The sequence below is a fragment of the Varanus komodoensis genome, unplaced genomic scaffold, assembly GCF_004798865.1.
Source record: "Varanus komodoensis strain SLA01 unplaced genomic scaffold, ASM479886v1 scaffold2, whole genome shotgun sequence".
Classification (NCBI taxonomy): Eukaryota; Metazoa; Chordata; class Lepidosauria; order Squamata; family Varanidae; genus Varanus; species Varanus komodoensis.
In genome coordinates, this window is record NW_025335568.1 from 55,048,650 (window position 1) to 55,063,638 (window position 14,989).

A 14,989-nucleotide genomic window follows, 5' to 3' on the forward strand; every position below is an offset into this window, starting at 1 on the left:
AGAGCAGCCTTCCAGATGTGCTGGACTATCGCGCCCACCATACTCCCATGCTGGGAAGGGCAGGCTGGGATTCCACACATCTGGAGGGGACCATGTGGAGGAAGGCTGCCCTAGAGAACTTATTAGAACCTTTCTCAGCCTGGTTTTCTGCCATGCCAGCTGAGAATGCTGATAGTTATAGCACATCAGATGGGGGAAGGAGGACTTGGTATCTGAAAATTAGCATGTTAGCATGTTATAGTAGTAACTAATGCATGACTTTCAGCAGCAGAGCACACATTGTATTAAAAAAGAACATGGCTGCATGGATGTGAGCGTGCGCGCGCACACAATTTAGCACATTGCAAAAGAAAAAAGAAAATGAAAATAAATGCAATTATTTATAACAGAGTCAAGCTCTCTGCAATCATGACTAGGGTAGATTAATACCAGGAACTGACTGGCAGAAAGGAAAATCAGCTAAAAGCAGGAAACTGGGAGAAGGCAGTAGCTTATGATTTATACTCCAATCAAGCCCTGAATTCTTCAGCCTATAAATATTTAAAAGTATTTGGGCCTAACACCACATTTGGGATTGAGTTCAGCTGCTAACTAATCCCAAGTAGTTACACTGGTCTGTACAAGGTCAAAGCACTGTGCAAATATTTACTAATCAATGAGGTGCTACAGTGCCATGGTCTGCTAAGAGCATGGAGTAAGAACAAAGGCAGCAACTTCTGAACAGAGAAACCGGGAAAGAGGATTCTGGTTCCCCAAGGCTCTGAAAGGAGAAGGCTTGGTGTCTTTGGCCATGCTCTAGAACCCTAATGGAGGAACTCTTCCCCCAAGTGGTGGAGTATATGGGAGGAGAGAGACTCGCCTCCCCAGCTTTCCTGAGGCAATGATCACACACAACAGCTAATTTAGAAAGAAGCATTTCTGGATAGGTCCCAGTCCGCTTCACCCTCTAGGGTAGATTCCACCCCAGTGAGGAAAGGCAGGGATGGGAAAGGGTTGGGAGATCCAATCTCTTTTACAGCCAGACTGATTTAAAAAGCACTTCATGGGTCCTCCTGTCCTCAGGGCCTTTGACAGGGCTACCTGAGACCCACAGACTCCTGCTGTCCCTAAGGCCTATGGGAGGTGCATGAGATATGCACACACTCCCCTGACCCCTAGGGTCCATGTCAGAAACAGGTGAGATCCCCAGAGCTCCTCCTGTCCTTTAGGTCCATGGGAAAGGTTCACTTCACTTCTATCACAGAAGCTGGCCAGTTGCATAAAAGTTTCAAGACAAAGAAAAGACATAGGACTTGCTCTCACAGAGACTGTTGCCATGCAATCTCTGCCTTTCCCGAAAGCAAAACATTCAATACCGACATGTCAAGGAGAAGTTTATGCTAGGACTTTTCATTTGACATCTAGTTTCTATATATAGGTTGCTAGCTTTCTTAATGGAAGAGCCCTCCATCAGTTATGTGAGCCTTCGCTTAAAGCCTGAAATGGTGCAGGCCCCATCCTGCTCTACTTCCTCAACTACTCTTTGCAAGAACTAGGCTGCAGTAGCCATATTAGTTAGTTAGAAGCAGGCCATGAAACTGACACAAGTGAGGCATCACCTTCTATTGAAGAAGCATTGGTTAATCTGAAAATCGGCACTGAATAACTGCACACTACGGAATTTTTCCAGTATATCCTGCCCACCACGGATTTCATCATGCCAACTCCATGAGGTAGGCTTCCCAGCCCAAAATCACCCAGTAAGCTTCAAGGTCGAATTGGGATTGAACATGGATCTCTTAGCTTCATATAAGGGACCACAAAGCAGCAAGTTGCTAGCTGAAATCTTCCTTGAGGACACCAAAAGCAAACCAATGCCAACCCAGCTCTCCAATCTCCAATATAATAAACCTTCATGCATTGTTATGGGGTTCTTGTAAACACTACTAATATAATAGATGTTGCACAAATCCTCCAAAAATTAGTGGCCCAGATATAGAGAGATCCAGCGATTATAAATAATGCCCACCACTGTCTCTGGGCAGGTTGCACTGCTGCTCACTGGTAGCACACATCCTCGACATGAAGAAGATCCCCTATCTCATCTAGCTGTGGTTTACTGAAATATGTCAGATCTACAGCTTTATAGCTTGCTTCAGTAAACCATAGCTAAAACTAACCACAGTTTTCTCCAAGTCAGGTATCACGTTAAGCAGCAGTTTGTTAAAATGGAAACATGCACTGTGACTAAAGGCGAAACATGCAAGCCCAAGGCTGGCCTAGGTTTAATTCACAGAAAGATACACCATTCTTGGAAGAATATTTTCTTCTTTATTATTAAATGTAGCCCTATCTGCTCTCTAATTCTGCTAGATTTCACCAAATCTGCTAGATCCAGGCACTAAAACAATAAAACCTTACATTCAAATGGAGCCAAGGTCTCTTTCTGAAAAACTGCAGCCAGTCAAGGTAGACAGTTGTGAGGCTAAGTATGTTCAGCTGCTGAATTAAGGTTACTGCAGCATAGAGATGTTATCATGTTTTGTGTTTATGGGGAAAAGTTGATGGTTTATGGGGAAAAGTATTCTGCCTTCATCACCTTCAGGGTAAAGCCGGCAGAATTCTAAGTTTCAAAATCAAATCTTTAATTCACAATTTGGAGGCAATAAGATCCAAGTTGCCATTTTAGAATGCACAACTGTTTACTATGGTGACCTGAAATTATATTAGAAGCCATCCTTACCTTGGAAAGCTATAACATTTCTAACTTCGGGTTGCTTTAGGCAAACAAGGTTTCAGCAGCTTTTGGGCCTAGTTCTGCAATTCAAAAATAGTTCACCAAGATCCAACACAGCTGCTGCATTCCAGGTTTTCAGCACTTAAGAGAGAACATACTAATACAACTTCAGCACAAAGTCTGGCCAATGTGTTAGATTAGCCAAAAACACAAAGCAAGAGACTTTCCATGAAGTGAGGTTTGGCTGCAGATGCACATAGTTGTGTTGGTTGTTTTCTTTTATAAAGTTTGGGAGGAGAAGAGCAGCACATCTGATTACAGTTCTGTTTCCTTTCCATGCTTACTTTAAAAGGGAAGATGCACGTGCTTTTCCAAACCTGCATCTTTCAAATGATCTTAATTTATGCAAAGAAATACAGCACAATGCAATAGTCACTCATTTGCTTTCTAGACTGGGGAAAACTTTCAGCAACAATGTTTTTAGACCTCATTGAAAAGGCACTGGAAACTTTGCATAAGCACTTTACTGTTTTATTTCATGTGGGAACAAACCCACTGGCTGAAAAGGATGCTACACAGGCACCATAGCCCCAGTGGACAATAGCTTGTTAAACACCAGGTCTCAAGGGCTGCCTGCTTAACTCTTTCCTGCTTCTTGGTAGACATCAGCCCTTCCAAAGGGATGTTTCACACTCAATGCATTACCAACAGAAGCCTGTCAAGGTAGGCCTCCAAGAAAGCTCTTAAGGCTCTGTTTTCTTTGGCTTTCTCAGGGATGGACTGTGTGTGTGTTGGGTGGGGTGGGGTGGGGTGGGGTGGGGTGGGGGGTGTTATGATAGCAGTTATGGGATTGCTGATGGCTTTGGCTAGAATAATTTTTAGGTTGTTGCATTTCTGGTGTAGTGTGTCTGTTCTATTGTAGCCACTGCCTTGGATTAAATTCTGCTGTTTATTGTTATATTACTTTTATTTCATGGTCTGCCTTGAAAATGCTTTGTTCCCCAAAAGGCAGTCCCAGGGTATTCCAAATTATGTAAATAAGGAAGCACTGTGGCTGCATATTTTCTGCTCTGATTGGTGGTAGCAGCAACATTCCGGAATGTGAAACCAAACCATTTCCCTGCAAATATTCAAAAATCTTTTAATTGGAAATGGCAGGGACTGAAAGAGCCATCTTGAGATCTTCTGTGTTAGTGGTCTTCAAAACCCTTTCCTACAGAGAACTTTTTCTATGTTGACTTGTTTATGGAGGAACCATCTATTTCTGCCATGGAAGCTTTTGCTATGGCTGAAATTTCAAGTGTTCCTTAGGAACATGTTCAGTGCATGCGGAACATCAGTCAGGCCTGGGCCTTACCATCTCTCTGTGAACTGATAGTATACCCTAAAGTAGGGATGGGCAAAGGCAGTCCAGATGTTCTGGACTTCCAACTCCCAGAAGCCTCTACTAACATTGCCAGTGATCTGACAGTTGAAGTCTAAAACATCTGGAAAACTCTTTTCTGCCCAGTTTTCCCTAATAGGATGAGATCTCAGTCTACCTGATCTACTTCATTTTTACTGGGACCCTACAGTCTACTAACTAGAGGTGGGGGCGGGGGGGGCAACATGCGTTGCTCACAATGTGTTGGCCTGTAACCCTCATCAGTCCTAACCAGAATACCAGTGGTGAACGATTATGGGAGTTGTAGCCCAAATCTACTGGAGGGCCACAAGTTGTCCATCCCAGAATTCATAGCCAAGATCGAGATGGGGAGGGATTTGAAGTATTTATGAAACAGTGGCTCGAGGAGCTAGCACAATTACTGCTTTCACTGGCACACATGGAATAACACACATAAAGAAAAACAAGTGCACATCTAAACAGGTATTTTAACATAAAGGTGGCCAGCAGAGATACATACAGGAACTCATAAAGGTACTCATACTAGTACTCATAATTTACAAGCAAGCTGAGAAATAGGGAGTTAGCACAAGACCAGCTGGGGAAGAGAGCTGTGTTCTTGCTGTGTGACTCATACATTTTTGTGAGTCAGTATCCTTACAAATCTATTACAAATGAACCTCATCTTCATGCTGCTTAATTCTAATGTAGTGCACCCCAGCTACTCTTGAAAGGTGTACATTTAGGAGACTCTTAGTGGTAGGCCGATTATCCTTTTGGAAGTGTGTCCACCGTTAATAGTCTTGTGACAAATCTTTGATTCCAAAATCCTCTGGAGCAGAATAGGAAAATGCTGGCTCCATGCACACAGCCTGTACCCTGTCCCTGAGTTTTAGCCTTGTATCTTACTGTCCCTGAGCAGCAAAATACACAGAAGTGGCACTGAAAGGAATCAGCAATTTAAAGTTGGCTGCTGCAGATGAGACCTGTTACTCTGAAACCACATAGTGTCATGGAATGGGGCCCTGACAGAATGAGCATGCTTTCCATTTTGAGATTAGCTGTTGCCCAATGGGCCTAAGGTCTGTATACCACATATGCACATAGCAAGTTGCATAATACTGGAGAATACTTGTCCACTGAGCCCATGGCTGCCTCTTTTAATAGGAGGGCCTGACAAGCAACAAAGCTGAGAACTTCAACACAGCTGTGTATTTTATACATATAGCTGTACTTCAGCTACATTCTATTTCATATTTTACTATTGCTTTTTTCTGGACACATTTTGAACATTGCCTTCCAGCAAAGTAACTGTTTAGGTCCAAGCAGCCGTCTATAATAATTTACTGATAATTTACTAACAGAACACTTCTTCTTGTGACTGGGAGAATGTGTCATGAATAGGGTTTTGTGCATGGGTAGAAGCTTGGAAACCCTATGAACATGGTCTTGAGTTCAGTGGAAGAAAGGGAAGATACCAAATCTATCAATAACCCAGGTTTTGTTCTCCAAACTGTGTTTTCAGTTTTACTTTTCCCCCACAGGACAGAACCCCTCATAGCTCAAAGCAGTAGTCAACTCTCAGCTTTTCAAATATTAGGGTCTACAACTCCACCATCCCTATTGGTTAAGCTACCTAGGGCTGCTAAGTGTTGTATCCCTCCAAATGTTTTAGCCTACAAGTTCAGCACTTCTGGCTTAAAGGATCTTCTGCATAAGCCCAAGATAGGATTTCTGTATCACTTCATGTCCCTGGCAGGCTTCCTGGGATGCCCATGGAAGTAGCATACCCAAAATTCTCTGTAACACTTCATGCATTTGATGGAATAGATTATGGCTCTTAAGTTTATACTGAATGTTATTAGCATGCTATAATGCCAAATTTTTGACACAAGGAGGTAGCACTGAGTGGTTGCACATGCATGCTTGCACTAGGATGGCCAGCATATGCATTCACTTTTGGGAAAGCAACACATTCCTTTTTCTCTGTAGCCTTAGCCATTTAACTAATGTTCCAGAGCTACAGCAGGAGTGTGCTAATGTCAGTAAATGTTTCACAGCAGTAATCAATGTGTTTCTTCACAAACATGTATTTTTGAAAAGCAATCATCATATTTAACATTAAGTCCAGGGTTAAAATATCTTTCAGTCCCCGCAGATTTGGATAGTTGTCATACAAGGGTAGGTTTTTCTTGCTACACATGGGAGAAAATGCAGGAGTTATGTTCCCAAGCCAGGGCTACATAATCTATATAGGGGATGAAATTATTCCTAAGAGTCTGTTCCCAAGCCAGAACATCTCCACTTTCTGCACAAAAACAGGCCACTGTTGTGTGGATTACTCTGATTCACTGTGCTTCACCATAGGGAAACATGAACCTACCCATAAAACAGCCTGTTTTATCTACTTCATTTGTTATTAGAAAGAAAGCAAAATACCAATCGCCTCAAGCAAATAAAATGCAATGTAAGAATAGCTAGTAATTGGCTTTAAAGTATCTTAGCAGCATAGGTTGCAGTTTGGCCACTATTTTTTACACCACAAATATAGCTGAACTCTAGACCAAATGGGTGTAATATGAAGCAGCTGCTTTTCAGGCTTCATATCCCAATCAGGAAACTGCACTATGACTCACACTCAAGGCCTGTTGCTGAACAGAGTGCAAGAAGGGAGCATACCGGAAGAAGGCAGTATTTCTGCTAGTTAAATTCTTAAGGCAAAAAAGTTTTTTGAAAGGCCTAACTTAGTACCTATCAATCAAGAGGGTCACTAGTTCAATCTCACACTTCTAGGCCTTCACTAGCATATGGTTAAGGAAGCCATTTCTACTCATTCTCCCAATGCTGGGTGGAAGATGTTGGGAGTTGTAATCCAACACATTTGGAAAGGAACAGGCTGGGGAAAGCTGATGTTCACCGAGTTTAACTCTGACCTACCTTACAGGGTTGTTGTAAGGCAAACCAACTGATGTTAAGCTCTTTTGTATTAAGAGTTCTCATGAGTCTTAACCAGCATAGACAACGATGAGGAACCACACAAAGGCCAAAACGCCCACTCCTGCATGAAAGTGCTATACAAATACCAGGCATCTGCATTGTTGCAATTGTACTCTAGCCTACAAGATGAAAGGGAATGAATACATTCACCAAAACTCAAATGACCAGGGCTGCCAGCTTGTAACTACATTTACTTTGGGCAATCTTCTGAAAAATCTGCCATTTCAGGTAGACAGCAAAGACTGAAGGGAGTTGTCAAGCAGCCCTCAATGCATGGCTGTGTTCCAACTCATTAGGCCACGGGTCATGCAGGCCTTTAAGAGATGTTTGGGTGGGATTCGCCTCACTGTAATCGGTACACTTTACAAACATCCATACTTTGCATGTTAACTCCAGTTGCAAACCAGAGTGCCACTTTCTCCAAGTTTTACTTGACAGCAAGTCTTCTTGCTTTCCTTCCTATCAGCAAGCTCTCCTACAATAAAGTATCTATTAGAATTATCTGCTAATTTACCATCATAGCATACTGATCTGTAGAAGGCACAGTGACAAACCACTTAAGTCTGAGTCTGAAATAATGGGAGCTCTTTTTTCTGCAGATGAGATATAATCGTGTTTGAGCTCTTGATATTAATCTCAATACTGTCAGTTTTGGAACTAATACAAGATAGCAGTACTGTATTACAGCTAGTGGTTATAGAAGTCACACTTGCAGCTTTATGGCCAACGATAACACTTGCAAAACAAATGCATTTTGAAAGTTTGCTAAAACACATTAATAGAACTGATAAGCGAACGAATAGCCTTCCACATACCTAGATTAGAAGGCAGAACAAAGCAAGTTCAAAAACATTTTTCAGGTATAGCAAAAAAGTTGCACAACTACTAATGAAACCCATTTGTATTGAATCACTGAATAAAAATGGGTCTTTAGCAGGTTCAATTTAACTCTTATTTACATAGAGCTCCTTGTGTACAGAAAATCAGGGTTAAGTCCCACTTAGTCCCACTGAAATGAACATTACTTAAAAGACCAAGCCTATGCATGTTTAGACAGATGGAAGTCCTTTAATTCCCAGTCTTTCCCAAGTAGCCATACTTGCTGGGGAATGCTGGGAGCCAGACTTCTACCTAAGCATTCATGGGATTGCATCCTTGGCTACTGTTTAACTTAAATTCCATTTGCTTCAATAGGCCCTTTCCAAGTACAACCCATGTTGGATTTCACCCCAGGTGTTACCATACAACCTTACAGGATTATCTTCTATTTGCAGGCAAACTTTAGAATAGTAAAGCTTTTAAATCAGGCATGTGCTCTGCCTCAAGGCACAATCCTACACACACTTACCCAAGTCCTGCTGAAACCAAGGGCACTTACTTCCCAGCAGTGGAATACAAGATTGCAGTGTTAATCCCCTTAACACTATTAAGTTTACATTCACAGTTACAAGAAAAACATGTAGAAGGGGGTGCCTATTTTTGTTTCAGCATTCTTTCTTTACCATTTCCTCTTAGTTGGCAAGCATGATACACCCTTTGGATTCCCCAGGAAAAACAGTATGTGAATACACGTAAGTACATATTGACTTGCTGTGTATTAACAAGTTGGTCATATCTTAACAGCTGTAAAGATCTCCAAGAAACTACTTCTCTTTTCTAAATCTCTTCTCCCCCACCCACAAGGTCGATGTATGCAGGACTGTGTGTAGTTTTTGCAATAGTACCTTGGAACCTTCTGGAACACAGTTTATTGGTTTTGGCAGCCTCCCAGCTATTTCTGCAGGAATGGAGCAATTCTGCAGTTCAAAACCAGGTTAATCTGTAGCTAGACACCACACTGATAGGGGAAAACTAATAAAGAAGTACCACCTTGCAGACATGGCTTTAATAGTTTGGGATTTTTTTCCTCAAAAGTTTTATTGGGAGAACTACAAAACATTTACAGTACAAAGTTTACAGTCTCACACTCCAAATTTGTAGTGAACTGACTCTCCAAAATATATTACAACTCAAGTTGACTTATCTTCTAGTTACATTCAAAACATACTTCTGTTAAAGTAGTCCAAAGAGTACATAGTGCTGAACCTGTACCTATGTACATAAAAAGGTACTGCTCATTCATCCACCCTCCAGGAAAGTTTTGGATTAACTCCTGACTTTCTAAATAAGAAAAAGAAGTTACATGTTTTGGAACTTCCAAAGAAGATATGCTCATGTTCGCAAAAGATTCGGATCCAAAAGTGGGCCTCTTTATAAAAATGAGTGGTACAATTTCTTGTAGTTAAAAACCCAGCCCTACATTCAAATTCTCAAGCATTAAGAAAAATACTTATTTGGTTGAGGAAGATTTAAGGCAAGCATGGACCCTTATGAAGGCACTGTGAGACATAATACTGGGACCCCACCCCCCACCCTCATTATTGCTACATACTTTGAAACTATCACAGTGTGATTGGTGAAGTTAGGCAACATGAATACTTTTTGGTTAATTTTAAAAGTCTGAATTAGGTTTGCCACTTTAAATTCTGATTGCAAAGTAGGTTTAAGCTTGGACGGGTTACAACCATTGTACATTCTAAAAACCCATTGAAATTTCTCAAACTACTTCCACAGCATTGAGTCAGATTTCTATAAAAAAGCCAATGCAATCTTTCAATTTACGTAAACAAGGAAAGAAATTAATGAAATAAATATTACATACAATCTCTTAAATTAAGAATTTTACTCATTTACAATAAAATAACCAAGTGAAGTTACAAAAAGGCATATATTACTGTGAAAAGAACACACTCCACATTTTGCCGATTAATAATGGCAATCATAATTTAAACATAATAAAAGAATATATATCTATTGCTTTTCATCATACCCGATAAATACAGTATGAACAAATTACCAATGTATACTTTTCACAAGATAATAAATAAGTTAAATAGTTTCATATTGAGTTGTGCAGTGACTTGCGCAATCAACTCAGCTAAAAAATTAAAAAATCAGCAGTTATTCGCCAACAATTACGAACTAAACTCAGTTGAATGCTTCCACATAAAGCAACAAAAATTGTTCTAAGCCAAACATCCACTAAGTGGTGGCAATGGAACCAATATTAAACTTTGGAATGGAAGTTTTAGCATGTTATAATATATATAGATATATAAAAAAAACTAGAGTGTTATCAAGGCATATTCTTGGCAGGATGTTGGATTTTTCTTTTAAAAGCTTATACATTTAGTATATTTACTTTAAATTTGATTGAAAGGCAAAAACCCACACTCCTTATTTTTCTTGTACACAGCTCTGGAGGGGCCTGGAATGCAGAGTTCATGGGCCTCCAGATTGATTCTTGATTCCTGGGGGAGAAGGATTGGGTAGATTTGTTTGCTAATGCTCGCTTTACCCTGTCTCCTCCCCTCCCCACACTTGAAGATGGAATGGCTGCTGCTGGTGCTTGTTTAACCTAGTCTCAAAACCAAGGGGAGGGGAGGAAAAAACGGGGAAAAGAGGAAACCCTCTCGTTGCAAGTCTCTTAGATATGAAAGGAAATAAGATTGTTCTGTTGACGCCATCATTTGCCCCTCTGCAAACTGATTTCTTTTGTTCATCCCTTGATAAAAGAGAAAAGTTTTTTTGCTCTCTCCTCTGCATTTGCTCAGCAATCAAAGGACTCGACTCTCCAAAAGAAGCATACACTGAAAAAGATGGGAAGGGCGGGGCAGGCAAAAAGGCCAAAAAGCAGGGGAGGGGGTGATGTGCGAGCTTGGCTAGTTTTTCGGAGGCGGCTACAGTCTCTGCTCCTGGTTAAGGTGGGGAAAGAAAGCTCAGGGAAGAAACGGGGACGCTCAAAATAACGGGGTCCCCAAAGACAGCTGGGGGAAGGCAGCTCCTCCCCGCCCCGCCCCGCGGCTTTCACCTCCTGCCTTCCTAGTCGTCGGAGATCGAGAGGCGGCTGAAAATAGGCAGGCGCCGGCCGGAATCCAGGCTGGGGGACTCTGATCCGCTGAGGCTGCCGGAGCTCAGGGAACCGCTCAAGTAACTCTCCCGGTCGGAGAGCGAATCCGGAGGGCTCGGGGGCGCGTCGAAGACGGGCGACTCGGAGAGGCGGCGCAGGGGCTGGAAGCTGAAAGGCGGCGAGGCGGGCGGGCCGGGCGGCGGGCAGCAGGTCCCTCCTCCCGGGCCGCCTTGCTGCTGGTGACAGCGGTAGAAGGTGGCCGCGCTGGGGAAGCAGCCCTGCTGCGGCGGCGGGTGAATGGCGAGCGGCGCGATGAGGCTGCCCAGCTCCTGGCCCGCCGAGAAAGCGAAGGCGTTGTTGGCGCAGGACGGCGAGGCCACCAGGTCGTCGCTGTACGAGCCCGCCGAGGCGGGGGGCTGCGGCGGAGGGGTGCGCGACCCGCCGGGGCTCTCCAGCAGCAGGGCGGCCGCCGCCGCCGCCGCGGCCGCCGCCTCCAGGCCGCCCGAAGCGGCTACTGCCCCGCCGTGATGGTGGTGGTGGTGGTGGGCGGAGAAGCCGGAAAAGCTCAGGCTATGGTGAAGCTTGGGCCTGTCCCCTCCGGCTCGCGGGGGAGCGACTCCAAAGCCGCCCCCGCCGCCGCCCCCCAGCGGGTGCTCCCGGGCGGAGGGGGCGAAGGCGCGGAGGTCCCCGGTGCTGCCCGCGTGAGGAGGGTGCAGCGGGTGGTGGTGGTGGCCGCCGCTGTGGGGCTGAGGGTTGGGCTGGTGCGGCGGCGGCGGCTGAGGCGGCGGGGGGTTGGCGCTGCCGTTGGAGGGCGCTGGGCGGCGCTCGTCCGCGTTGTGGATGAAATGGCAGCGGGGCCCGTAAGGGCAGAAACCGATGGTGTGGAAAGTGCGGCACAGCTCTGTCTTGTACTTGGGGTGGCGCGTCAGGCTGCGCAGCTCGTGGAAACCGTGGGCGAACTGGCACTTCTCGCCGTACTTGCAGGCGCCGCTCTCCTCGAACGGCCGGCACAGCTCCGTCTTGTAGCGCGTCGAGTTGATGGGCGCCCCTCCGCCGCCGCCTCCGTTCGCGCCGCCGCCGCCGCCGCCCTTCCCCGCCGAAGGCACAACCACCACTTGCTGCTGCTGGAGCTGCTGCATGAGGTGTTGGCTTCGCTCGCCATTCTCGCTGAAGGAGCGGTCTCGGAACTTGTTCTCCTTGTTCAACAAGGCGGTGGTGGGGCTGCTGCTCCCTCCTCCTCCGGTGCCAGGCTCCTTGAGGTTGCCGAAAGAAGAGGGCGAGGGCGAAGAGCCACTCGGGAACTTGGCGTTGCCGTTCGCTAGAGTCTGCAGGTTGCTGGTTGAGTGTCTCCGCAGAAAGCCCGGCGCAAAGTTAGAGCTGGGAGAGGTGCCCACCGGGCTCCCCACTGCCTTCTTGTCCAGCATACTACTCAGGGATTTCTCCGTCTGCGAGGCCAGAAGGGTTAAGAAAGGAGTGAGGGGAAGCAAAGAGGAGAGGAGAAAAATTGATGCACCGTGGAAGGAAAAGCAGCTCGCAACTCCTCAGCACGCCCTGCGATTGCACGAACCACAAGGGCCTCTCCCTGCTAGCTGCATTCGCTGAGCCATGTGTCTGGTTGTCAAGACTCCCTCCTGGTCCAAGCAGCTATCTGCAATTTAAAACTTTTCGAGGGGTGGTCTGAAACCCCTCCCACTCAAGTCAGTGGGGCCTCTGCACTTAAAGAGTTCCAACTCCGTACAGCTGGAGCTTGCATTTTAGTTTAAAACACACCCACCACACAAGCACGCTGAAATAAAGGGGGGAGGGAAGGCAGCTGCTTAGGATCACTCCACATGCTGCAACCGAATTAAAATTCGTTGCAGCATACTCTTCTGTGCTGTTACCAGAAACACTTTCCGCCCCATTACAAAGCAAGAGTGCAAATTACACATCCCGCGTGAAGTTCAGTACTAGACTTCAAAAGTAGACAGCAGCAGGTTCACTGGGAAAAGTTACTCAGAGTTTTTGCTTCTCTCACAACTTGTTGCACAACACAAATCTACAACTGTGCGAGGTTACTGTTACTACAAAGTGTAGTCCCACCGAGTCCAGCCCGATTTACTCCTAAGTAAATCTGCACAGCATTTTGCAACACTAATTGTTTGGTGGGGGTGTCTTTTTGTTAACTAGTTTTGCTTCAAAACTTTTCACAACTACTCCAAATACCTAGCAGAATGCCTTTCACTTACCTTACAGAAGAAGTCTATGTCGTAGAAGGCAGATAAGAGTGTTGTAGACATTTCTAGATCCTGTAATGGTCGGAAATGCAGGAAGGACCGAAAGATCCCACTTTCCTCGGAAGCTTTGGATGAGCCACGACTGGATAGGAAAGGGCTGATTGCTTGAGATCTGAAATAGTCAATTTCCCAGCAGAGGTGGGAGAGCGGGTACCCAGCCAAAGCGGCGGCCGCAGTAATCTAGACCGCTGGAACTTCGTGGCGGGCGTACACGCCCCATATATAAACGCAGGATAGGCACGGGGAGGGACCGAGTACTGACCCGACCGGGGTCTCCCAGCAACACCACCCAGCGGTTTCCCCACCCACCTCGCCTCGTTCCGCCCCTTTCTGTCTACGGTCCCTCATTGGACGCCGCCAATTTTCTTTCGCTGGCTCGGATCACCGAGAGGCGCGGCCACTTGCAGAGTTGATCTAGAACAGAGAAGCGGGGATCTCTGGAACGGTTGTGGTAACGAAGGGAAGTATTAAGGCTGTGCGGAGCAGCGGCTCTCGCTCTCTCCCCCCCGCCTTTCCCCAGCCCCGTCCTTGCTGGTACTAGGCACACGCTAGAGGCTTGTTGATTCACATAGAGAAGGCACTGTTCCCTCTCTGCATGCGTTGTCCGTATATGCAGTCTGGGTATAAGGTTACTTTTCTCTGTAGAATATAGTCTAGGGCAGACATCCTATAGATTTTGGCATTTTGCACAATGCATTGCATAATACAATAGCCTCGTTATAAGGGCGGCCCAGTTTCCACGAGGCTTGCAGTAACGCCACGTGCTTGGGAAACTCCCATGAGGTTAACCACTGGTAAACGAGGCTTGCTCAAGAATGCAGCGCCGTTGCAGCACCTGCTAGTGCGCGGGAGCGCGCACAGACGCACGAGAGAGAAAATAATTACACGGCACCTTCCTGCACTTAGGGCTGCGATCTTGTGCACACACAAATGACACGTGAATCATGCTGGAATCTGCATCATCCGAGTAGGCTCGCAAAGTCTCGGTGTGCATAGTGCTTGGAACACTTAGGCAAATGAGGAAAGTTTAAGTCTTTAATTAGTTGTGTATATTGGTTAATTCCTGTCTAAAATGTCCTAAAGGTGTTTTTCGGCTGCACCATGCACTGTAAGGGAGGCAGGCGGTATAACGGCATACGACTGCACCCGCGACAAGATTGATGCGCACAGAGACCCCCTCCTGATCGGTCCCCCCGCTCCACACGGCTGCATTTCTTTCCATCTGTGCAGTCTGCACTATAGACGATCAAGCAACCGCTTTGCACTAAAGCCCGCCTTGCTCCTTGCTCGTCTCGGAAGTTTCCAAGTAAACACTGGCTGGCATAAGGCTTTCCTGCCAGTTTCACACCCCCGCTGAGTCGTTTGGGAAGCTCGCTATGAAACAGATGAGGCATCAAAGGGCCTGCGAGTGAAATGGGACGCCCCTGCAACCCCTCCTCTTCCTCCCTCCCTCCCTCCCTCCAAGGAACCTTGTGCCACGCAACAGGTTTGGGAAACAAAAGGCATACGAGCGGGTTGCGCTTCCCGTGCAAGTGGACGGGGTGTACCGATTTGGTGAAATCGGGGAGTGTTAACTCCCCAGCCACTGGGTTCATCTTCGCTCGAGAGAAGGGGTTTTCCCCCGTCGCCAGCCCGTGCGACCGCCCCGCGACTGAATACACAGACTT

At 45.8% G+C, this 14,989-nt stretch overlaps 1 protein-coding gene across 1 annotated transcript; it reads right to left on the reverse strand.

The window, feature by feature from the left end:
• Nucleotides 1-8,980: 8,980 nt before the first annotated feature.
• ZFP36L2 (ZFP36 ring finger protein like 2) lies at nucleotides 8,981-13,550 on the reverse strand. The gene is made up of 2 exons (XM_044429412.1): nucleotides 13,275-13,550; nucleotides 8,981-12,491 (listed from the first exon to the last, which is right to left on the reverse strand). The coding sequence occupies exons 1-2, from the start codon at nucleotides 13,323-13,325 to the stop codon at nucleotides 11,019-11,021; spliced, it is 1,524 nt and encodes a 507-aa protein (XP_044285347.1). The 5' UTR covers nucleotides 13,326-13,550; the 3' UTR covers nucleotides 8,981-11,018.
• Between the last annotated feature and the right edge of the window lie 1,439 nt (nucleotides 13,551-14,989).